The 24,848-nt window shown below is 44.7% G+C and overlaps 1 protein-coding gene across 1 annotated transcript; it reads right to left on the bottom strand.

Moving 5' to 3' along the window:
• Nucleotides 1-497: 497 nt before the first annotated feature.
• LOC142291964 (protein S100-B-like) lies at nt 498-24,848 on the bottom strand. The gene is made up of 3 exons (XM_075336947.1): nt 24,696-24,848; nt 23,089-23,224; nt 498-2,135 (listed from the first exon to the last, which is right to left on the bottom strand). The coding sequence occupies exons 1-3, from the start codon at nt 24,830-24,832 to the stop codon at nt 1,992-1,994; spliced, it is 417 nt and encodes a 138-aa protein (XP_075193062.1). The 5' UTR covers nt 24,833-24,848; the 3' UTR covers nt 498-1,991.

The following is a 24,848-nucleotide window of genomic DNA, read 5'->3' as shown; positions in this document are numbered from 1 at the left end:
CTCAGTCCACTATAGCACCACACGACCAGCTCTAACCTCACTTACTGTATCCTCACTCATCCCTTGTAGACTGTGAGCCCTCCGGACAAGGTCCTCTCTCCTCCTGTACCAGTCTGTGCCCTGTATTGTTCATGATTATTGCACTTGTCCTTTACATATGTAAAGCGTCATGGAATTAATGGGTCGATAATAATACTAATAATAACAATAATAATAATTATAATAACTACAGATTACAAAAAAAACCAATCCAAAACACTTATTAAAAGTAATTTGCAATTTTATTTCAAAGCTAAAGGAATAAAACAAAAAATGTCTTGGTGTCAATTCAAGTGAAGTGTTAGAAATATAAACAATATTTACTTTATCTTTTTTTTCCGAAATGGGAGAATCTGTTCTCAGGACTACAGTCCATTGGCTAAGCCAGTAATCTGTGACTGCTAGAGAGGAGCCCTGTGAATCTCCTTACTTCCCGGCATTCCCAGCTCTTGTATTGATAGACGGGCAAGTGCGGCATCATCATAGTGGCATCATTCACACATGTCATACCCGGCTAATAAAAAAAAAAAAAAAAAGGGCCAGGAATTGTAGGTGAGGGGATTCGCAGGCTGTAAATCCAACAGTTATGGATTAGTAGCCAGGAAGATGGACCAAAGTCCTGAGAATCACTTCTGCCATCTTTATCCTTTTCTCCTCCCTGTAATTATTATATCAACAATCTATTATTGACAAATTGATGTTTGTTATATGTCTAAAATGGTTTGTTATCTAATAAGCAGCTATTCTTTTGCCACTTTTTTGGTGTGTAGGGATTTTCATAGGTCAAAACAAAATAATCATTGCCTAATTGAAGTATCACCAGTGCACCACCATTGCTCCGATGCTCCCTAGCGGTGTCTGTTTACATCCCTATGGTGTTCATATGACATCTATTTAGGTAACTGCTGCAGCCAATCACTGGCCTTAGCGGTCTCATGCCATCTATCTCAGCATCACAGCTGAGGTCAGTGATGGGCAGCAGTGGTCACAGGGGTAGTAAACGGCACAAAAATAAACAAAGATCAGCAGGCAGCACTTGTGAGGTGGCGCTGGACAAGGGATTTATCAGGTAAGTAGTGACTGTTTTGTTATGTCATTTGCTATGTTTATACAATGTATTATTTATCCCAGAAAATTTTATTTTTTATCATAGAGTGGTGTACTTGTACTATTTTTACTTAAATGTTGTAAATTCTATGAAACGATTATGTTCTAGTGTTCAACATTTCATATTGAAATAACATATAATAATGAGATAATAAAAAGGTTTGTGAACATCACTATTCATTAATTCGATATAAAGTGTGTATAGTTGACACAAAGGATATAATTGGTCATTCATCAAAGACATTCTCTAAACTAATGGACAATTATTGACTTAATTGTGACGAGGTTTAGCTAAATATATAGTAGTTTGAAGCCCATAGATATAGAATTTTGGATTTCTCTATGATATTATCCAGAACATCACAGTATTAAGGCACATGGCATGTCCACTATAGTAGATAGGAGTCACTATATACCCGATAAAACTAAAAGGATGATTAATTTCCAGTTTGTATTAAATAATTTAAGCAAGCAGTGTTTGTAGACATGCACTATGCAAATGACAGTCATTTTCTGGCTATCACAAACGTAAAGTGTGATTTTTATTTATATAGCCACTCTCAATATGCACAAAAAATATACAGCCCATTTTAGGATCGCATTCAGGTCAAGCAAGTCCAAAAAGAACAATCAGAACAAACAGAGACAGCAGAAATGCAAATACAGAGAGCATAAATGGTACGTAATCAAGATAAAGTACGCCTTATTTCTGTATATATCACACATATAGTTGTCTGCTCTTCACATCTTAGTAATTGTGCAATGCAACCTTCAAAATATAATAAAAATCTAGATCCGTCCATCATCTAGTTAGAACGTTCTATGACCGGGACTTCTTGACTCATTCATTCTGCGTCATGGAAGGAGGTATGACATGCCGATGTAACCATAGCCATTAATGCAGCAAATTCACTAAAATCGATCTCTCGATCATGGTTTGAATCCAAGTCCCTGAAAATGACTTCAAGCGTGTTTGTGTCTTGGATTTGCTGTAAAATAAAAAAGACAAGCAATTTAGTTATCTGAAACTTAAAAGGAATCTGTCACTAGATTTTTGCTACCCAATCAGAGATTAGCATTATGTAGGAGTAGAGACCCTGATTCTAGTGATGTATCACTTACTGGGCTGCTTGCTGCAGTTTTGATAAAATCACTGTTTTATTAGCTGAAGATCTACCATACTGAATACTGATCTCTTTATAACCCCGCCCCCACCACTGATTGGTAGTTTGCTTAGCACACTGGATATGCAGAAAGCTGCCAATCAGTGGTTGGGGTGGGGTTATACAGAGCTCATGAATATGGAGGACTATCTGGCAGTGGGTGTCTTAGTCATCTAGTAATAATCTCCTGCTGATAAAACTTTTATCAAATCAGCAGACAGCACAGTAAGTGACTCATCACTGGAATCAGGGCCTCTGCTCCTACATTATGATGCTCTCAGTTTAGGTGGCAACAAACTGTTGAGAGAATCACTTTAATATATAATGTCAAAGTTTTTATAAGGATTAAGAAGTTTGGAGCAGAAGCTAGAGAAGCCCTTCAGAGAGGGAAGGTGACACACTTCACAGTAATTCGAGGGGCTGCTGACAAGTCTTTGGCTTTGTGATCTTTCTTGCTTCAATGGTAATGAATGTTATATCACATGAAAGCCTTATGTGTCTAATATACGTTTTAAAAAGTTTGTGTTTGTTGGTAAGGCAACAGTGTTCTACGCACGTGGGAAAACAAAATGGTGGAGTCTCATGTGATATTCACAGCAACAGAGCAGTAGTGATAAAATTCTCCAAGGAAAGTCCATGAAGGATATTCATGGTGATGTCGCAGACATTGGGGGATCAATGCCCTTCATATTCCACAGTTAAGAACTGGGTTGCTAAATTTAAAATGGGCCACTTCAGCACAAATGATGAGGAACGTCCTGGACGACCGAGAGTGGTCATTGTTCTGGAGATCGTCAATGCTGTGCACAACCTCATACTGGAGAATCGACGAATTTCAACTAAAGCATTAGCAGACATCATGGGGATTTTCCGTGAACGTGTGAACATTTGGACATGAGGAAGCAAAGTTGGTCCCCAATGTTTGACAACAGATCAGAGAAGCATGTGAGAGAAAACTTCCCTGTCCATTTGTCAGCGTTTCCAGACTGATAAGAACTTCCTGGATCAACTGGTCACTATGGATGAGACCTGAATTTATTTGTATGACCCTGAAAACGAGCAGTCAAAAGAGTGGCGGCACAGTGGTTCTCCTCATCCAAAGAAGTTCAGGGTGGAAAAATCAGCCACTAAGGTGATGGTGTGATGGTGTGTGTGCTCTGGGATAAGGAGGGCAAGCTGCTAGTGGACTACCTTCAAAAGGGTTCCACCATCAATGCAAGGTATTTAATTGAACTTTTGGACTAGTTGAAGACAGCTCTGAAGGCCAAAAGGAATATTGTTCCTGCAAAACAATGCCTCCGCTCACACTGCACAAGCGACCACGGCAAAACTGGCAGAGCTGGGCTTCCTGCTCGTCGACTACCCACCTTATTCACCAGATCTAGCTCCCTCCGACTATCATCTATTTCCAAACCTGAAAAAACACCTCAAGGGTACCATATTTCACACCATTTCTGATGCCATGGCTGCTACATATGCCTGGTTTGAGGCACAACCGAAATCCTTTTTGCTAGGCTTACAGAACTTGGAATACCGATGTAAGAAGTGTGTTGACATCAGTAGAGAGTATGTGTAATAAATATAAAGTTTCATCATCCTATCTCGTTTCTTTCTGGGTAAAGCCAAAGACTTATCAGCAGCCCCTCGTATACCTACAGCTCTAATTTTCACGAAGCTAAAAAAAACTTTCAGAACTGGACTTTAATGCACTTGAAAACAGCCATATTGAGTACTTGAGATACCAAGCATCCTGCTCTGTGGTTCTGTCCCTTCTTTTCCATATTGTTGAGAATGTAAATTATATTCACATCAATATCTTTAGCAAAACAGACTTGAATCATAGCCGTTATTAGGTTGTCATTGACTTAGATCCAAAATATACAAGGCTTAACTTCCAGGGCATGAACTACTAGTAATTGGGCATTACAATACCTTTTTATGTTTTGTATATTCCAATTAATTTTATATAAACACTCATGAAAGTTCTTTTTAGTTGTTTATGATTTATATCAAATGTGTCCTCTTATTTAGGATTTAGCATGCCTGTGAAGCACTAACCTAATATTTAGTTGTATAACCACAGTTTGTGAGAACTATGTCAGAATCTATGTTGCATAGAGTCAACCAACTTCTGGCACTTGTCAACTCTTAAGGGGGCTTTACACGCTACGATATCGTTAATGTTTGGTCGCCGGGGTCAAGTTGTTAGTGACGCACATCCGGCGTCATTAACGATATCGCAGCGTGTAATACTTACCAGTGACCTTAGGCGACCTCAAAAATGGTGAAAATCGTTCACCATGGAGAGGTCGTCCCAAAGTCAAAAATCGGTAAGGGTTGTTTAGCGTTGTGGTTCATCGCTCATGCGGCAGCACACATCGCTATGTGTGACACCGCATGAGCGAGGAACGTCTCCTTACCTGCCGCCGGCCGCAATGAGGAAGGAAGGAGGTGGGCGGGATGTTACGTCCTGCTCATCTCCGCCCCTCTGCTTTGATTGGCCGGCCGCTTAGTGACGTTTTGGTGACGTCACTGTGATGCCGAACGTCCCTCCCCCTTGAAGGAGGGATTGTTCGGCAGTCACAGCGACGCCGCCGACCAGGTATGTGTGACGCTGCGTAGCGATAATGTTCGCTACGGCAGCGATCACAAACAATCGCATGCGCGATGGGGGCGGGTACTTACACGGTCGCTAGCGCTAGAAATTGCTAGCGATATCGCTACCGTGTAAAGCCCCCTTTATTCCAGCTCAAGATGCTGTGACTACATCGCACAATTTATTTGCATTTGTTGGCTTTGCCTCAGAAATGGCGTTTTTGATGTCACCCCACAAGCGTTCTACTGGATTAAAGTCTGTGGACTGAGCTGGTCACTCCATAACCTCAAATTTGTTGGACTGGAATCAAGATTTTGCTTATTTACTGCTGTGTTTAGGGTCGTTGTCTTACTGAAACACCCATTTCAAGGGCTTTTCCTCTTCAGCGTAAGGCAAAATGACCTCTTCAAGTATTTGAATATATGCAAACTGGTCCATGATCCCTGGTATGCGGTAAATAGGTCCGGCACCATAGTAAGAGAAACATACATATATCATGATGTTTGCACCACCATGCTTCACTGTCTTCTGAGTGTACTGTGGCTTGAATTCAGAGTTTGGGATCATCTGAAGAGCTGTCTGCGGCCTTTGGACCCAAAAAGAACAATTTTACTTTTAGCAGTCCACAAAATGTTTCTCCATTTCTCTTTAGGCCAATTTATGTGTTCTTTGGTAAATGTCTTTTTTTTAAGGCACAAGACACATGGCGAGAAAACGGTGCGAGTGGAATGCGATAATAAAATTGCATTCCACTCGGACCAATATTACTGTATGGGGCAGCATCCATGAGCAATTATTTTCTCAGCCCTAATCGGACCGAGAAAACAATCGTAGCATGCTGCTGGTGGAATGCGATCCTGTTCCACTCGCATCCATACAAGTCTATGGGGTGAGAGAAACATTGCATTGCTCTCGCGTTACACCGGTGTAACGCGAGAGCAGTGTGATTCTCGCATCAGCCGGCAACGGAGGAGATAGGGAGATAAAACCCTCCCTCTCCTCCACAGCACTGGCCCTCCCCTCCGCAGCGCTGGCCCTCCCCTCCAGCTGTGGTCTGATCGCACGATCAGACCACAGTCGTATGACCCTCGCATGATACTCGGCTCCCGCTGTGCTGCGAGCGTGAGCAGAGTGTCATGCGAGGACTCGCACATAACCCCGTGTGGCCTCAGCCTAAAGGCCGCTTTACACGCTGCGACATCGCTAGCATCGGCTAGCGATGTCGCGTGCGATAGCACCCGCCCCCATCGGTGGCACGATATGTGGTGATTGCTGCCATAGCGAACAGGCAGCGTCACACGCACAAACCTGCTCTGCGACGTCGCTGTGACCAGCGAACGGCCTCCTTTCTAAGGGGGCGGTTCGTTCAGCATCACAGCGATATCACAGCAGCGTCACTGAACTGCCGCCCAATAGAAAAGGAGGGGAGGAGATGAGCGGCCGGAACATGCCGCCCACCTCCTTCCTTCCTCCTTTTCCGGTGGATGCAGGTAAACAGATGTTTGTCGTTCCAGCGGCGTCACACATAGCGATGTGTGCTGCCGCAGGAACGACAAACATCGTTACTGCAGTAGCGATGATAATTGGGAAGAGGGGGCATGTCACTGATGAGCGATTTTGAACATTTTTGCGACGATTCAAAATCGCTCATAGGTGTCACACACAACGACATCGCTAAAGCGGCCGGATGTGTGTCACAAATTCCGTGACCCCAATGACATCGCTTTAGCGATTTCGTAGCATGTAAAGCCACCTTTAAGGCCACGTCACACTAAGCAACATCGCTAGCAACATCGCTAGCAACATCGCTGCTAACGAACAACTTTTGTGACGTTGCTAGCGATGTTGCGGTGTGTGACATCCAGCAACAACCTGGCTCCTGCTGTGAGGTCGTTGGTTGTTGCTGAATGTCCTGGGCCATTTTTTAGTTGTTGCTGTCCCGCTGTGCAGCACAGATCGCTGTGTGTGACAGCGAGACAGCAACAACTAAATGTGCAGGCAGCAGGAGCCGGCTTCTGCGGAGGCTGGTAACCACAGTAAACATCGGGTAACCAAGAAGCCCTGTCCTTGGTTACCCGATATTTACCTTCGTTACCAGCCTCCGCCGCTCTCACTGTCAGTGCCGGCTCCTGCTCTGTGCACATGTAGCTGCAGGACACATCGGGTTAATTAACCCGATGTGTGCTGTAGCTATGAGAGCAAGGAGCCAGCGCTAAGCAGTGTGCGCTGCTCCCTGCTCTGTGCACATTTAGCTGCAGCACACATCAGGTAATTAACCCGATGTGTGCTGTAACTAGGAGAGCAGGGAGCCAGCGCTCAGTGTGCGCTGCTCCCTGTTCTCTGCACGTGTAGCTCCGTGCGCTGGTAACCAAGGTAAATATCGGGTTGGTTACCCAATATTTACCTTAGTTACCAAGCGCAGCATCTTCCACGCGGCGCTGGGGGCTGGTCACTGGTTGCTGGTGAGCTCACCAGCAACTCGTGTAGCCACGCTCCAGCGATCCCTGCCAGGTCAGGTTGCTGGTGGGATCGCTGGAGCGTCGCAGTGTGACAGCTCACCAGCAACCTCCTAGCAACTTACCAGCGATCCCTATCGTTGTTGGGATCGCTGGTAAGTTGCTTAGTGTGACTGGACCTTTACAGTGGGACTTTGCGGAAACTTCTTGTCAATAGATTAGCTTCACACAGGTGTTTTCTAACTGTCACAGTCCTCACAGGTAACTTGAGACGTCTTTGATCATCCTGGAGCTGATCATTGGCTGAGCCTTTGCCATTCTGGCAATTCTTCAATCCATTCAAATGGTGTCTTCCGTTTTCTTCCACGTCTCTGTTTTTGCTTTCCATTTTAAAGCATTGGAGATCCTTTTAGCTGAACAGCCGATCATTGTCTGCACTTCTTTATAAGTTTTACCCTCTCCAATCAACTTTTTAATCAAAGACGCTGTTCTTCTGAATAATGTCTTCAACTACCCATATTTCTCAGGCTTTCAAGGACAAAAGGCATTGTAACGTTACTGGAGTCATCATCACTCCCCCCTGGCATCCTGGACTATCATGTCCCCACTTAACCAGATATCTGCCTCCCTTTCTGGAGTTACCCCGTTTTTAACGGTCACACTATCGGTTATTCCCTTAGTCCTTATGTCACTAAGTTGGGTCCGTCCATCATATTCTTTGGTCACCCCTAACTTAGGACAGTCAATTTTAGGAGGTGCTATCTCCTCCTTACCACACATAACTGCACAACAAGGACCCCTTTTCACCTCCCAATGTGGTGGGGTTTCCTTTGGGCTGTTCCGGCTTTTACACAAGCAACCGTATACGTCCCCCTGCTTCCACAAGTGCACAAATAATTTAGAGTCCCAACCTATAATAATTGGGTGCAATAAATCTGAGACTACTCCAACATCATGAGAACCACTGTCCCAGGCTGTCTTAATGACCACGCTGGATACCGGGTATTCTGTCTCATTATTGTGGGTGCAGCCGACGTGGATCTTCCTTCCAGGAATCAAGTTGACATCAGAAGTGGCCCTCACCAGGGTCACCAAGCTCCTTGAGTCTACGACCCCTGTTACAGATTCCCCATCCACTTCCACGGAACACAGACGTGGCTTCTCGTCGGATGGGTGGTCTATATTGCAAACAGGACACTTGTGGCATGAACACTGTTGTCCCTGGCTACAGTCCATCTGTGCCACTTCACCCTTGGATTTGGGATGCTCCGCACCCTTTTGGGGGACCACCGCTTTCTGGGACTCCACCCCCTTATGGGCAACCACCCCTTTATGGGACTCCACCCCCTTATGGGCAACCACCCCTTTATGGGACTCCACCCCCTTATGGGCAACCACCCCTTTATGGGACTCCACCCCCTTATGGGCAACTATTCCCTTCTGGGACTCCGCCCTCTTTTGCAGTTTCCATGCAATGTCCTTAGCCCCCAGTTCACACCGTTTACCCTTGTCTCCCTGGGCACCCAATGTCCATACTGGCCCCCGAAGGGTACGCTCAAACTGGTCCATGGCTGCGACATACATCGCTACACACTGACAGCTTCTGCTGTCCCTGGACCAGGAACTGGTACAGCTCCTCCACAACGTCCGCAGGGACCATTCCCTCTTTTTGGCTTTTAGCCCCCACTGCTGTCACTGGACCTCCAGGCACATGCTGTTGGTGCTGCTGGCTCTGCAGTAGCTGGTTCAGGAGCTCCTCCATGCTGCAACGAAAAGAGGAACAGGAGGGGCGCTCCAATGGGTAATACCTGGTGGTCAAAGACAGGGGGGGGTTAGAGAACCACTAACCTTTCCGGGTTGTACCGCCCGTACAACCAGGATCTCCAGCCTGTGGTGTATCACTGCTCACCAACCAGGGCCTTGCAATTCCGGCTGGCCTGGAACCTCCAGTCGCTGGACTCTCGCCACTGCAGCACGGGTCCCCAACGACCTGCTGATTCACCACCAGGTGCTTGAGAGCGCTGTCCCTGTTCGTGGACCCGCCGATCCACCGCCAGCTGCTTGAGTGCGCAGACAATTTTCGTGGACCCGCCGATCCACCGCAAACCGCTTCAAAAAAATTTTCGTGGACCCGCCGATCCACCGCAAGCAGTCCGTATCCACAGGAATATGTCCTAGGCCGTTGCCCCTAGCAACCAGGCTGCGTTGCCCCTAGCAACCAGCCCGCATGCCCGCATTCGAGACACCATATGTAACGTTGCGCCCTGCAACGTGGGGGTTTCACTCGCTTGCAGCGGTGTGAGGTAGCTTCAGTAACACACGTACACAGTCTCTTCATAGAAATTCTGGCAGTTTATTAAAAACACTCAGCATAAACTGCCCTCAAACATAAACAATGAGTCCATAATGGAAGTTTAGCAACTTCCCCACTCTCTGGCTCCTGCCAGCGTACAACTCTAGCCGAGGTTCCTTCCAGCACCCAGGGCCCTCTGCAGACCCGTCTGTCTCTCCTCCAGGAGAGATTCGGCCCTACAGCCCTGGCCTGGCTGCACTCACCTCAGACTCTATATCAGAGCCTTGTGTTCAGCCTCCATGCAGGCTGATACACCCAAAGCTCCTGGCTCTGCTCTCACTTGTTTCCAGTCCACACACTGGACATCTGGAGCCAGTCTCTCTCTAGACTGCCCTAGACACACCTCTCTCAGGTTCAGAGACAGGATTGCTTTAACCCCTGGAGCCACACCCACAGGTGGTAAGGAGTGTGAAATCAGCATCACACACCCTTCCATGGCTCTGCATGTAATGCAATCCTGTGGAACCACAGGTCCCAGCCAGCTTCACATTGCAGAGCACCCACGCTTCTGCAAAACATACCGGCCCTTTGTAATACAGCCGGTTGATACCTCACAGCATGTACAACATGGGCTGGCTTCATCCTTAAATAAGGGCCACCTGATTCATACCTGTTTCTTCACTGAATGATTGACCTCACTCATGTAACTCCAGACTGCTGTTATTATGAAAACCCCCATTTCAATTAATTGAAATACACAGACTCAAAGACCTGCAGATCATGAATGCGGAGTCTGGTGGTTTTCTAAGAATCTACTGCACCAACTGGTAAATTGTTTGACATGATGATGTGGTAATATAATTTATACCAAAAACAGTGAATAATCTGGCTAGTCATGATGGACTGCTATTATTTTGAACACTACTGTATCTTGTTTCTATCCTTGAACCAAAACCACAAATTGAACACTTATAGGGCTTGTCCAGTACTATAATATGAGCTGCAGCACCCAAGAACGACCAATACACAATGTACAGAGCTGTGCTATTTTGGCTCTTTACCCAGTTTTTTTCCATCCAGATGTGACCTGCAGCCAATTAACTGTTTGGGTTGTCAGTTGTCGGACCCCCACCAAGTTGATATTGATGACCTTTTCTGAAGAAACCCAATCAATATCTAAGGGTACCGTCTCACTAAACGACGTACCAGCGATTCCGACCAAAATACGACCTGGTCAGGATCGCTGGTGCATCGCTACATGATCGCTGGTGAGCTGTCAATCAGGCAGACCTTACCAGCGACCAGCGACTCTGCGCTTGGTAACCAGGGAAAATATCGGGTAACTAAGCAAAGCACTTTGATTGGTTACCTGATATTTACCCTGGTTACCAGCGTACACCGCTTAGCGCTGGCTCCCTGCACACGTAGCCAGGGTACACATCGGGTTACTAAGCAAAGAGCTTTGCTTAGTTACCCGATATTTACCCTGGCTACGTGTGCAGGGAGCCAGCGCTGGCAACCTGTAAGCGGTGTACACTGGTAACCAGGGTAAATAGCGAGAAACCAAGCAAAGCGCTTTGCTTAGTTACCCGATATTTACCCTGGTTACCAGCGTACATTGCTTACACAGAGTCGGTGCTTGTTGGTCTCCCGCCGTCAAACACTCCGTTGCGTGTTGCACAGCAGGAGACCAATGAGCAAAAAATGAACCAGAACAGTGTGTAACGATCAGCTATTTCACAGCAGTGGCCAAGTCGCTGCTTAGTATCACACACAGTGAGATCGCTGATGAGGTCACTGGTACGTCACAAAACCTGTGACTCAGCAGCGATCTCACTAGCGATCTCACTATGTGAGAAGTACCTCTAAGTTCTTGGTAAACCTAAACATGTTTAAAAGTCCTTTAGAAATGTGAGGATTTTTTTATTTTACTTTAATGCCGAGATATTGTTACTTAAAATGACATCCCCAAAACCTGAGCCTGCACTACTGAAAGCTTCAGTCCCTGACTGGACATTTGTGGTGAGGCGCATACCACAGATAAGTTGAGCCAAATTCATTAATTTCTTAATGAATTTTGTGCATCTTATTCCTGCATGCCCTTCATTAAGACCAGCATACGAAATGACTGTCTTAATGAATCAGTGCCATAGAGAGTAAGTTACTATTGGTGCCTCATGCTACACCAATATCACCATATCACAAATGTAGGTATTGCGACTAGAGATGAGCGATGTTCGATTTGAACCGTTCGCCAATTTCAAATTTGAGTGATTTTGGGCGGTGTTCGAGTCGTTCGACGAACTCGAACGATTTGCTTCAAGTTCAGCAGTTCGAGTTACCGTTCGATAACGGTTCGATCACCAAAAGCGTGGCTTTTCACAGTAAGGCTACATGCGCACGTTGCGTATCTGCAGCATTCTGTGTCCCCAGCACAATCCCTCTCTCTTTCCTACTCACCGATCACTGTCGCGGCGCTACATGGCTGTCACAAAGCTCCGGCGGCTGTTCCTCTTTTGAAAATGGCTGCCGCTCATTATTCAGTCTGGTATTCCCTGCTTTCCCTGCCCACCAGTGCCCATGATTGGTTGCAGTCAGACACGCCCCCACGCTGAGTAACAGCTGTCTCACTGCAACAAATCACAGTCGCCGGCGGGCGGGTCTATATCGTGCAGTAAAATAAATAAATCATTTTTTTAAAAAAACCTGCTGCCCCCCCAATTTTGATACCAGCAAAGATAAAGCCACACGGCTGGAGGCTGGTATTGTCAGGATGGTAAGCGCCTCGTTATGGGGAGCCCACCACCCTAACAATATCAGCCAGCAGCTGTCCGGAATTGCCGCATCCATTAGATGCGACAGTACCGGGACTCTACCCGGCTCATCCCGAATTGCCCTGGTGCGGTGGCAATTGGGGTAATAAAGTTAGGTTAATCATGACAGGCGTCTCCCCGAGATACCTTTCATGATTAACCTGTAAGTGAAAGTAAATAAACACACACAATGAAAAATCCTTTATTTAGAATAAAAGACAAAAAAAACCCTCATTTACCTCATTATTAATCCCCAAACAACAATCCAGGTCCGAAGTAATCCACACGACGCTTTCTGCTCTGCTACATCAAGCTGACAGGGAGCGCTGTAGAACACGAGCGCTCTGTGTCAGCTCCACGCAGCAACTGAAGTGAGCCGCGCTGTCACCGGAGACTTCACTCAGGTAGTGCCTGCGTGTGATCTCTCTCTCTCTCTCTCTCTCTGTAATACAGAGGTCAAGATTACCAAATCTTCCTATGCTTTTCATTACAGGCAGTGGCTCAATGGGTAGAGCTGCCGCCTAAGGAGAATTACTTCACGAGTTCGAGTCCTGGCCGTCCCAGTAAAGAATTATAATTATTATTTATAGTTATAATTTAATTTAATTATGCACTGAGGGGAGGAGCCGGACATCAGCTGTGAGCCGCGGGACACACCTCTAAAATCGTAGCAGTTCACGGAATGAAGCTGCATTGCTCTCTCCTCTCTCTCCTCTCTCTTTTTTTCTCTCTCTCTATCTCTCCCCCCTCTCTCTCTCCTCTTTGTAGCTGAATAATCCACTTCTGGATTCTCTACTGCAATACAGAGGTCAAGATTACCAAATCTTCCTATGCTTTTCGTTAAAGGCAGTGGCTCAATGGGTAGAGCTGCCGCCTAAGGAGAATTAGTTCATGAGTTCAAGTCCCGGCTGTCCCGTTAAAGAATTTAATTTAATTTATTTATAATTTTAAATTATAATTATTATTTATTTATAATTATAATTTAATTATGCACTGAGGGTAGCAGCCGGACATCAGCTGTGAGCCGCGGGACACACCTCTAAAATCGGAGCAATTAACAGAATAAAGCTGCTTTCTCTCTCTTTTTTTCTCTCTCTCTTTTTCTCTCGTACTCTCTCTTTCTCTCTCCTTCTCTCTCTTTCTCCCTCTCTCTCTCTCTCTCTCCTGAGGAGAGGAGCCGGACATCAGCTGTGAGCCGTGGGACACACCTCTAAAATCGGAGCCGTTCACGGAATGAGGCTGCATTGCTCTCTCCATTCTCCTCTCTCTTCTCTCTCCCCTCTCTCTTCTCTTTCTCTCTTTCTCCCCTCTCTCTCTCTCCCCCTCTCTTTTCTCTTTTTTTCTCTCTATTTTCTCTCTCTCAGACCTGGCGATGATCAGCTGATGTGGTCATCTGACGGAATCAGCTGACACTATAAGTCGAGCGGTGAGGTAGGCATTTTACCGCCTGGCCGGCTAAACTATCAGCTGTTGCTGTCGGACAGGAGTTTACACAGAAGTGTGTAGTTCGTTTTTTTTTTTTGCACTGATGCATCAGCTGATTGTATAAAAGCCGTTTATACAATCAGCTGCTGTGTCATGTGATTCAGGCCGTTGAACCTGACATCATCTGATCGCTTTGCCTTCCAGCAAACCGATCAGATGATATTGGATCCGGATTGGACTGTACGGAACCCTTGACCCAGGATTACTGTGCAGGGGGTTCTTTATTTCAATAAAGATGGAGTCACTAATTGTAGTGTTTTATTTCTAATAAAAATATTTTTCTGTGTTGTGTTTTTTTTATCTGTACTAGAAATTCATGGTGGCCATGTCTAATATTGGCGTAACACCATGAATTTCGGGCTTAGGGCTTGATAATAGACAGCTATCCCTAACCCCATTATTACCCAGCGAGCCACCCGTCACCAGGGCAGCTGGAAGAGTTGGATACAGCGCCAGAAGATGGCGCTTCTATGAAAGCGCCATTTTCTGGGGCGGCTGCAGACTGCAATTCGCAGCAGGGGTGCCCAGACAGCTTGGGCACCCTGCGCTGAGATTCCAATCCCCAGCTGCCTAGTTGTACCTGGCTGGACACAAAAATTGGGCGAAGCCCACATAGTTTTTGTTTTAATTATTTCATGAAATTCGTGAAATAATTAAAAAAAAATAAAAGAAGGGCTTCCCTATATTTTTGGTTCCCAGTCGGGTACAAATAGGCAGCTGGGGGTTGGGGGCAGCCCGTAGCCGCCTGCTGTACCTGGCTAGGATACAAAAATATGGCAAAGCCCACGTAATTTGTTTGGGGGGCAAAAAACTCCTGCATACAGTCCTAGATGGACTATGCTGAGCCTTGTAGTTCTGCAGCTGGCTCAGCATACTCCATCCAGGACTATATGCAGGAGTTTTTTGTCCACCAAAAAAATGACGTGGGCTTCGCCATATTTTTGTATGCTAGCCAGGTGCAGCAGGGCAAAAACTCACAGACTAATGGCAGAAGATGCCTAGGCCAAAAAGACTAATGCACTGCCAGGATGCAGCAAGACCTCCATTAAATGGAGATATCACAGGTGCAAAGGGAGATGGTAAAATTGCACACTTGTGGCTTGCATAGGTCACTGTTCACACATGCAGGTTCACAGTATCTGGTATGCAGCCTATTAGTTACGCCCATCACAATAGATGCAAGCGGGCTGCACCAGTACTATATATGTGTTCCATGCAGGGACAGCAAGTATAATATGCAAGGCCTAAGAAAGAGGCCTGGCTGCATCCTGTATAAAATATTCTGTGCAAAAGAATAAATACGTATGCGGTATTGGTAGGTAATATGGCCATAGTACGGAAAGCCCACAATCCACGTCACGGATCCTCACTTTTTTGGGCCCTACACTAGTATATCATATATATATATATATATATATATATATATATATATATATATATATATATACACACACACACACATAAAAAGCGACTACACAAAGAGGAATAAAAATCCTCCAAAAGCTAAGCAAAAGGCAGGTACGGCTGCCCCCACCCCCCAGCTGCCTATTTGTACCCGGCTGGGGACTAAAAATATAGGGAAGCCCTTTTTTTTTTTTAAATTATTTCATGAATTTCATGAAATAATTAAAAAAAAAAAAAAAAAAAAATATGACATGGCCTTCGCCCCATTTTTGTGTCCAGCCAGGTACAACTAGGCAGCTGGGGATTGTAATCCGCAGCACAGGTTGGCCCAAGCTTTCTGGGCCCCTCTGCTGCGAATTGCAGTCCGCAGCTGCCCCAGAAAATGGCGCTTTCTGGCGCTGTATCCAACTCTTCCAGCTGCCCTGGTGACGGGTGGCTCGCTGGGTAATAATGGGTTAATACTAGCTTTGTTTTACTAGCTAGTATTAAGCCAGAGATTCTTAATGTCAGGCAAGTTTGACCCGGCCATTAAGAATCTCCAATAAAGGGTTAAAAAAAAAAAAACACCACATAGAGAAAAAATACTTTAATAGAAATAAATACACAGACACACTTAGAGACTCCATGTTTATTACTCCCTCTCACCCCTCCACGATCCTGGTTTTCTGTCTTCTTTCTCCTTAAACCCATGCAGCTCTGCTACATCAGACAGCACTGCATGGGAGGAAGATGCTGCTGCTCCCGTGCAGTCTAATCACTCACTCGAGTGAGCAGAGGCTGCAGGTTGTAAGCGGTGAAGTCATCGCTGCCACCCTTGAAATAGTAATCTGACAGGCGGGTTACTATAGCAACGGTGATCTCCGATCACCTGATTCCTGGTGCCGTTATTCACCGGCTGTGGCATCCAGTCCTTGCATGTGGGCTGACTCTGAAAGAGTGCCAATATGCAGGAACGGGGAGCCAAGCATGTGCCCAAGCATCTTGCCGGTACACGGAGATGCTCAAATGAGCACCGCATACCGGAGAGATGCACTGACAGGACCTAGCATGACGTCTAGCCATGTGACCAGTCTGTAGCCAATGAGTTCGCCGAACTAACCCGCCGTTCGACGAACCGAACTCGAACACTAGGGGGGTGGCTCAACACTAATTGTGACATCATTTGCAGAGGCAGCGCTGGTCTCTGAACATCACCAGGTCCTCTGACAATCAGTGCGCGCTATTCTGTCGCTGGATTTACTGATCTGAGATGGCAACACAGAGAGCTCTGTCACTGTGCAAATCACACAGTGACAGCGAGTAGGGACCAGCATAGCCACTGAAACGAGCGTTACTGATGATACTTCCTTTCAGTAAGGGGTAGGGGCTGTGACTGGCCGCAGCCTCTGTCCCCTGATGACGCTTTATTTGAGTATTCAAGAATGCATTGGGATTCTCAAACAAAGCATCATCAGACAAAAGTAGTGAAAATCAATAGAAGCTAGATAGTGTAGTGAGGAAAGTGAGGAAGGATAGGGAATTTTTAATGCAGCTATATTAGAAGTTAGTTTAGATTATAGCAATAAATAGGTATACATTCAGATGAAAATGTATTTAGCCTTATGACCATCCCTTTAATGGTTTTTACCCTACCAATCCATACAGTATCCCTATGCTAAAGTCTGTTGACAACATCTTCTGGCTTACGGATCTATTTAATTGGCTGAAACCTAAGACATTTTTGATTGCCACCCAGGCATATTAGTACAAGTCAATGAATAGACCCAATATGGACAGCTAACCAAGTACACCAGTGCCCATGCCAGCAAGTGAATAGATGCCCTGCTGTTATACACAGCGCCAAAGTCAGTTTGCAAATGCACATATTTAAGATTACCAAAGGGACACTTAAAGTGATAATTGTGAGTTTCAATAATTTTTATTGTATTTTAAATTTAAAACGTATATTACATAATGAACTGCATTTATAAATTTGTTTAAATACATTCTGAATCTGAGACAATTGTGTTCATTGTGCCTAACCAAGCTTTTTACATGGCAGTGGATACATGTGGCTATTCTCTAGTTACAGTTTATCACAAAAGTGTGTACAACTAACAATTTTGTAAATACGTTACTATATCTTTTCATGGTACAACACTGAAACTATGACAATTGATACAATGTGAAGTAGGCAGTGTACAGCTTGTATAACAGTGTAAATTTGTTGTGCCCTCTAAATAACTCAATACAGCCATTAATGTCTAAACCGGTGGCCACAAAAGTGAGTACATCCCTAAGTGAAAATGTCCAAATTCTGCCTAAAGTGGCAATATTTTGTGCAGCCAGCATTATTATCAAGCACTGACTAAACCCTTCACAGGAACCACTGTATCCTCTTCCATCCCTCCATGACGACATCATGGAGCTAGTGGATGTTAGAGAACTTGCGCTCCTCCACCTTCCATTTGAGGGTGCCCCACAGATGCTCAATAGGGTTTAGGTCTGGAGACATGCTTGGCCGGTCCAACACTTTTACCCTCAGTTTCTTTAGCACGGCAGTGGTCATCTTGGAGGTGTGTTTGGGATTGTTATGTTGGAATACTGCCCTGTGGCCCACTTTCCAAAGGGAAGGGCCCATGCTCTGTTTCAGTATGTCACATTACATGTTGACATTTATGGTTCCTTCAATGAACTGTAGCTCCCCACCGCCGGCACCACTCAAGTAGCCCCACCACTATTCTTGACTGTAGGTAATACACACTTGCCTTTGTAATCCTCACCTGGTTGCCGCCACACACGCTTGACACCATCTGAATCAAATAAGTTTATCTTGGTTCCAGTAATCCATGTCCTTAGTCTGCTTGTCTTCAGCAATTTGTTGTGATGGGTGACAGACAGTCCTGTGGTGTCCGGCTATAGAAAGTCACAGCGTTTGGCTGCACAAACTGCTCCCTGACCTTCTATCATTCCTGCTTGGTTTTCATCTGTGTCCCTTTAGGACCCTGTGGTGTTTTTCAGCTTGTCAGCTGCTGTTCATCAGCACTGGATTGGTGGCATTACAAATCTTCACTTCCTATTACTCAGTGCTGGTGATATTTGATACATCTTTATCAAGTCTATGGTGCAGGCCGGCGGTTTACATACATCTGGAGAATCTTCGTGTTTGTTGCATCTACTCTCCCTGAGTCAACTAAAGCTAAGTTGTTTGTTGTTTTCCCTTTTTGTTATCCCTGTGTCTCCTTTAGTGCCTAGTGGGGTTGATGAAGAGCTCATCCCATCCGCTCCCCACCTAGGGCACAGGTCAGGGTCAGCCTAGGGTCAGGTATCCGGCTTGACACATAACTGTGCAAGCTATCTAGGGTGGTGAGGGAACCCAGGACCCAGCGGTAGGCTTGGTCATTAGTCACCATCTCTCCCTTCCCTAGACACAGGGTATCTCTTCATTTTCCCTGTTCGCTTGGTACTTTCCCGTACTTTGTGTGACAATTGTTTGCGGATTTTCTTGTGCACCATATTTAGAAGATGCTTCCTTCTGGGACGACAGCCATTCAGACCAATTTGATGCAGTGTGCAGTGTATGGTCTAAGCATTAACAAGCTAACTTCCCATTCCTTTAACCTTTGCAGCAATGCTGGCAGCTCTCATGCATCTATTTTGAAAAGACAAACTCTTAATATGACACTGAGCACGTGCATTCATCTTCTTTGGTTACCATGATGAGGCCTGTTCTGAGTGGAACCTGTCTTGTTAAACCATTGTATAGTCTTGGCCACGGTGCTGCAGCTCAGTGTCAGGGTGTTGGCAATATTCTTATAGCCTAGTCCATCTTTATGTAGAGCAACAAATCTGTTTTTTCAGATCCTGAGAGAATTTTTTACCATGAGGTGCCATGTTGAACATCCAGTGACCAGTATGAGAGTGTGTGAGTAATATCACCAAATTTAACATACCTGCTCCCCATTCACACCTGAGACCTTGTAACACTAATGAGTCACAAGAGACCTGGGAAATAAAAAGGCTAATTGGGCACAATTTGGCCATTTTCAATTAGGGGTGTACTCACTTTTGTTGCCAGCGGCTTAGATATTAATGGCTATGTGTTCAGTTATTTAGAGGGCACGCCAAATTTACACTGTTATACAAACTGTACACTGACTACATAAAAATAAAGTAAGTGTGCTATATTTACCAAGTCTCCGGCATGGCTGTAACTGCTTCCGGGGCCGCCCACTCTAATTTCAGGGCCGCTTATTAGCCTCATACATATTCACTGCTTCCCCCACCCACAGACAGTCCTGGTGTCTGTGATTGGTTGCAGTCAGACGAGTTCCCAGCCTCTGTGACACTGTCTGACTGCTTGCGATCACAGACACTGTCTGCGGGTTTATATTGTGGTATAAAAAGAAATAAATTGATGTAGGGACCCCCGTATTATGATACCCAGCACAGATAAAGCATACGGCTACAGGCTGCAGCCCCAGCCCTGTGCTTATCTTGGCTGTGTATGAAAATAAGAGAAACTGCATGCGGCTTTTTTTAAATTATTTAAATAAATAAAAAATATGGGCCCGTATACCTTTATTATTAAATTAATGTATAGGTGGAAAAATACTTTATGTGGCCAATATACAAACATATATACATGATGTGTCAACAAACTGACATTAATGACTACATGAACTCCCATTATTGGTAAATGCTAATAGCATAAGGTACTTAGAGTTTTCTGATCAAAGAGCCATCTGACCATGTCATCATGTACCTTTTATATGGATGGTCTCTATTCACTAATATCATATCTTTCCATGTGTCAAACTCAGCCTCATCTGGATGGGGGGGAGTGAAAGGAAACCAGGAACATCTCGGAAAGATGGGTGTGTAAAGGTGCTGAGCCGTCGATGGGCTATGCCTGGTTTCCTTTTATCAATAATGTAACAGATACCTTTTGCACATGTGGTCACTGTTCTTCCATATTAATCTTTAACTCCTTTATGGCTTTCAGTTTATTTTTGCCTTCCTTCTTCTGAGAGCCGTAACTTTTTTATTTTTCAGTCAAACTGGTCATGTGAGGGCTCATGTTTTGCGGAACGAGCTGTACTTTAAACGAAATCATGAGTTTTACCATATAGTGTACTGTTAAATGGTAAAAAATCCATATATGGAAAAATTGCAAAAAAAAGTGCGATATTGTTTTTGGAGATATTTTATTCACCGTGTTCACTATATGGGAAAACTGATGTGTGGTTGTGATGCCTGAGGTTGGTGCGAGTTCGTAGACACCAAACATGTAAAGTTTTATTTTTATTTAAAGGGGTTAAAAAGAAATCAGAAGTTTGTCCAAAAAAAGTGGCATACATTTTGCGTCTTTTACCGCAACCCATAATGTTCTCATTTTTCGGGATCTGGGGCTCAGTGATGGATTATTTTTTGCGTCTTGGGCTGATGTTTTGATTGCCTGTTATTGTGCCATATTTGCGGCGACCAAACAACTTAATTTTGGCGTGTGGAATTTTTTTGACGCTATGCCATTTACCGATCAGATTAATTAATTTTATATTTTGATAAAATCGGGCATTTAGGAACGTGGCAATACCAAATGTGTGAATATTTTATATTTTTTTAACCCTTTAATTGTCAATGGGGCGAAAGGGGGATGATTTAAACTTTTAATTTTTTTTAATTTTTCAAAACTTTTTTAAACTTTTTTTTCTTTTCTCCCAATCAGAGCACCGCCGCTCAGACTGGGAGAAATCATCATGTCTTGTAACCTGCAGTACTCAGCTGCTAGTTACAGGACCTGAGTCATCTGAGCTACAGGAGTCTTCACATGGCCCTGTGCTACCATGACAGCCATTGGATCCACGTGATCACGTCATGTGACTTTCGGTGGTGGCCTGTGAGTATGCGATTACCGCCATCGCCGTTAAAATGATGCGGTCACATCTTGACATCACCATTTAAGGGGTTAACAGGTACAGGTGGATAGCGATTCCACTCGTACACGTGAGGCACACGTCAGCTGTACAAATCAGCTGACATGTGAACGGATCTCCATCTGCAGCGGCAGCAGCAGGTGGGGATTAACACTATGACAGCTAGGATGTAAGATTATTGCCTGCGGTCGTTAAGGGGTTAATCCAAACCATTTATTTTGCATATGAATTCCATTGGTTTCTCAAAATGCATTAGACAAATGGAAATGGAAACTTACCCTTAGGCGGGCTTTGCACGTTGCGACATCGCAAGCCGATGCTGCGATGTCGCACGCGATAGTCCCCGCCCCCGTCGCAGGTACGATATCGTGTGATAGCTGGTGTAGCGAAAATTATCACTACGCCAGCTTCACATGCACTCACCTGCCCTGCGACCGTCGCTCTGGCCGGCGACCCGCCTCCTTCCTAAGGGGGCGGGTCGTGCGGCGTCATAGCGACGTCACACGGCCAATAGCGGTGAAGGGGCGGAGATGAGCAGGATGTAAACATCCCGCCTACCTCCTTCCTTCCGTATAGCCGCCGGCGGCAGGTAGGAGATGTTCCTCGCTCCTGCGGCTTCATACACAGCGATGTGTGCTGCCGCAGGAACGAGGAACAACATCATACCTGTCGCGGCACCAGCATTATGGAAATGTCGGTGAATGCAACGATGATACGATAACGACGTTTTTGCGCTCGTTCATCGTATCATCTAGCATTTACACAGTACGATGTCGAAAGTGACGACGGATGTGCGTCACTTTCGATTTGACCCCACCGACATTGCACGTGCGATGTTGCAACGTGCAAAGCCGCCCTTAAGGCCCTGTCACATGCTACGATATATCTAACGATATATCGCCGGGGTCACGGAGTTTGTGACGCACATCCGGCATCGTTAGAGATGTCGTACCGTGTGACATCTCCGATGGACTGTTAACGAGCAAAAGTACTCACCTTATCGTTGCTCGTTGACACGTCGTTCATTTTCATAATGTCGTTCCTCCTTCTGCGCGCCGGTTGTTCGTCATTACTGAGGCAGCACACATCGCTACGTGTGACACCCCAGGAACGACAAACCCAGCTTACCTGCGTCCTGCCAGCAATGCGGAAGGAAGGAGGTGGGCAGGATGTTACGTCCCACTCATCTCCATCCCTCCGCTTCTATTGGGCGGCCGCTGTGTGATGTCGCTGTGACGCCGAACGTCCCTCACCCTTCAGGAAGAGGATGTTCACTGCCCACAGCGACGACGTTAGGGAGGTAAGTACGTGTGATGGGGGTTAACGACTTTGTGCGCCACGGGCAACAAATTGCCCGTGACGCATAAACGAAGGGGGCGGGTGCAATCGCTCATGCAATCGCACGATATATCGGTGCGTGTGATGCCGCCTTTACTGCGGTGGGAACAAAATCAGAGATAACTGTTTTGGTAACACAGTAATGAAAATGATTGGTAATAATGACTTACTTATAGTGATGAGCGAATAGTAAAATATTTATGTTTGGATTATTCATACTGAATACCTAGTATTATTCAGGTATTCGTCACGAGTAGCAAATCTAATGCAAGTCAATGGGGAAAATTTCCCAGAAAAATGCTCGGGTTCCCCACTCAATTGCAATAGGTTCATTATTTGTGATGAATACTGGAATAGTACTAGGTATAATATGTATGAATAATTTGAACCAGAATATTTTACTATTCGCCCATCACTACTTTTGATTTCTTTTTTCATGTGGCTAGTGACATCTATATTTGGATCGCTATATTGCTCACCTTCACAAATGTCGACATCTGCTTGTTGATCAGCTCTTTGAGATTTTTCCTCTTGAGTTTGCAGTGCTCATTGGAAAAGCAATGGAAGATCCGTATGATATTTACCATGGAGCTTTCCAGCTCTGTCAACTCTTGTCTAATGGGGGGAAAGATAATTATTTAAGACAAATGCAAGAAATAAATGTGACTGCATCACTCTACAAGCTATAAGAGAAAGAAAGGTCATTTCAGTCCAATCCATCATTAACTAAGCCTGGCCACAAGTCATGTGATTGGAGGCAAACTGAGCGGTACTAAGGTATCAATGTAGTTGGCATGAGAATAAAATGTTTAAAATGATACTATCCTATAAACATTTGTACTTACATTTATATTTACATCTATTTCTCTTTTTCTTTCTCACCTGGTTTTATAGCAACATAGATGAGTTCTTACTTTCTTAAGATCATAGTTCAAATATATATGATAGAATTTGATAGTGAGTCCACAAGAATCACAGGATAACACAAAGCTAGCACTGCACATCAGCTACAAAACCCATTATTTTACCTTAGGTTGCATTCACACTAACGCGTTTCACAGTCCATGTACAAACTGCATATATGGACACTTTTACCTGCCCAATTGTGAATCTCCTGATCCAAACTAACTGCCTCACAACAGGCATACAGTATATACTGCTGTAAGTGAGAGTCATGGCCGATCTGAACACTGTAATACGTACACAGACGTGAATGCAGCCTCAGTCTGTGCAGCCTCAGTATATATATATATATGAGTATTACGTATGAGTATTAGTATTATGCGTCTTAGATGCGCTTATGCCATAGAAACACATTAAAAACTCATGCGTCTTTTCACCTGTGGATTTTCCACATCTAATGCAAGTCTATGGGGAAAGATAAATTGACATGTTGTGGATTGGAAACCACTTTGCTTAAAATACGGAGTGCTAAATAGCAATAAAAACTTACTGTGGGCCCATCCCCTTATAGTAAAGAAGGCCACCTCTGCAGACTGCAACTTTTACTCTCCAACAAAAGCCGTGGTCACACAGTAAACAGGGTTTGCCATAATCATCTTCGTAGGTCATGATGATTTATATATTTGCATGAATACAGTCAGCTCTTTAGAGATCTATTCTTAAGACTAAAGAAATAGAATTATTTTTAATCTTTCCTAATAACTCATGTGAAGAACTCCCTTGAATGACGCCCTGAGCTGCACCGCTTACTGTGATGAGCGACAATTTCATCAATATCTTTTCCACTAGTGACTCTCCCAGGTTTACCACCTCACGGTCAAGTACATGCAGAAACTTAATATTTAGGAACGTAAACATGTGTATACTTATATCACAAAATACACCAGTTTTTTTAGCCTGTCCACTGTCATGTTAGACAACTAACAACTACTGTATGTAAAATTCAGTTATCAGATTTACAGGAATTATAGATTGTTACATAAGTAGCAAATGGCCATACAAGTGCATCTAACATCTTCTATGGCTGAACGCTAACAATAAGCATTGCATGAAACAAATTGTATCCTTTAACAGTTAAATTGTGGTTATTATTATTAATAATACCAATAATATTAATAATTACCCATCTGGCAATTTAGGAAAACTTGAAGAACAGGTGCTTTGTGGCTTCCTGGAATCCATACTTGGAGCTGGTCTGTAGATTCTTCTCCGGGCGCACCACTCCTTGCACTGAGCGCACCGCTTGCCGTCGCTGTCCATTATACGCTCTTTGCCT

This window comes from Anomaloglossus baeobatrachus, chromosome 2, assembly GCF_048569485.1.
Source record: "Anomaloglossus baeobatrachus isolate aAnoBae1 chromosome 2, aAnoBae1.hap1, whole genome shotgun sequence".
Lineage (NCBI taxonomy): Eukaryota > Metazoa > Chordata > Amphibia > Anura > Aromobatidae > Anomaloglossus > Anomaloglossus baeobatrachus.
Note: the sequence above shows the minus strand (reverse complement) of the source record. Positions and strands in the feature narration are given on the sequence as shown.

Coding starts and splice junctions, on each gene's coding strand:
- LOC142291964 (XM_075336947.1), bottom strand. CDS start 24,832: ATGGACAGCGACGGCAAGCGGTGCGCTCAGTGCAAGGAGTGGTGCGCC. Junction 23,225..24,695: donor TTTCCTAAATTGCCAGATGG/GTAATTATTAAT, acceptor TCCCCCCATTAG/ACAAGAGTTGACAGAGCTGG. Junction 2,136..23,088: donor AGATGTCGACATTTGTGAAG/GTGAGCAATATA, acceptor TTTATTTTACAG/CAAATCCAAGACACAAACAC.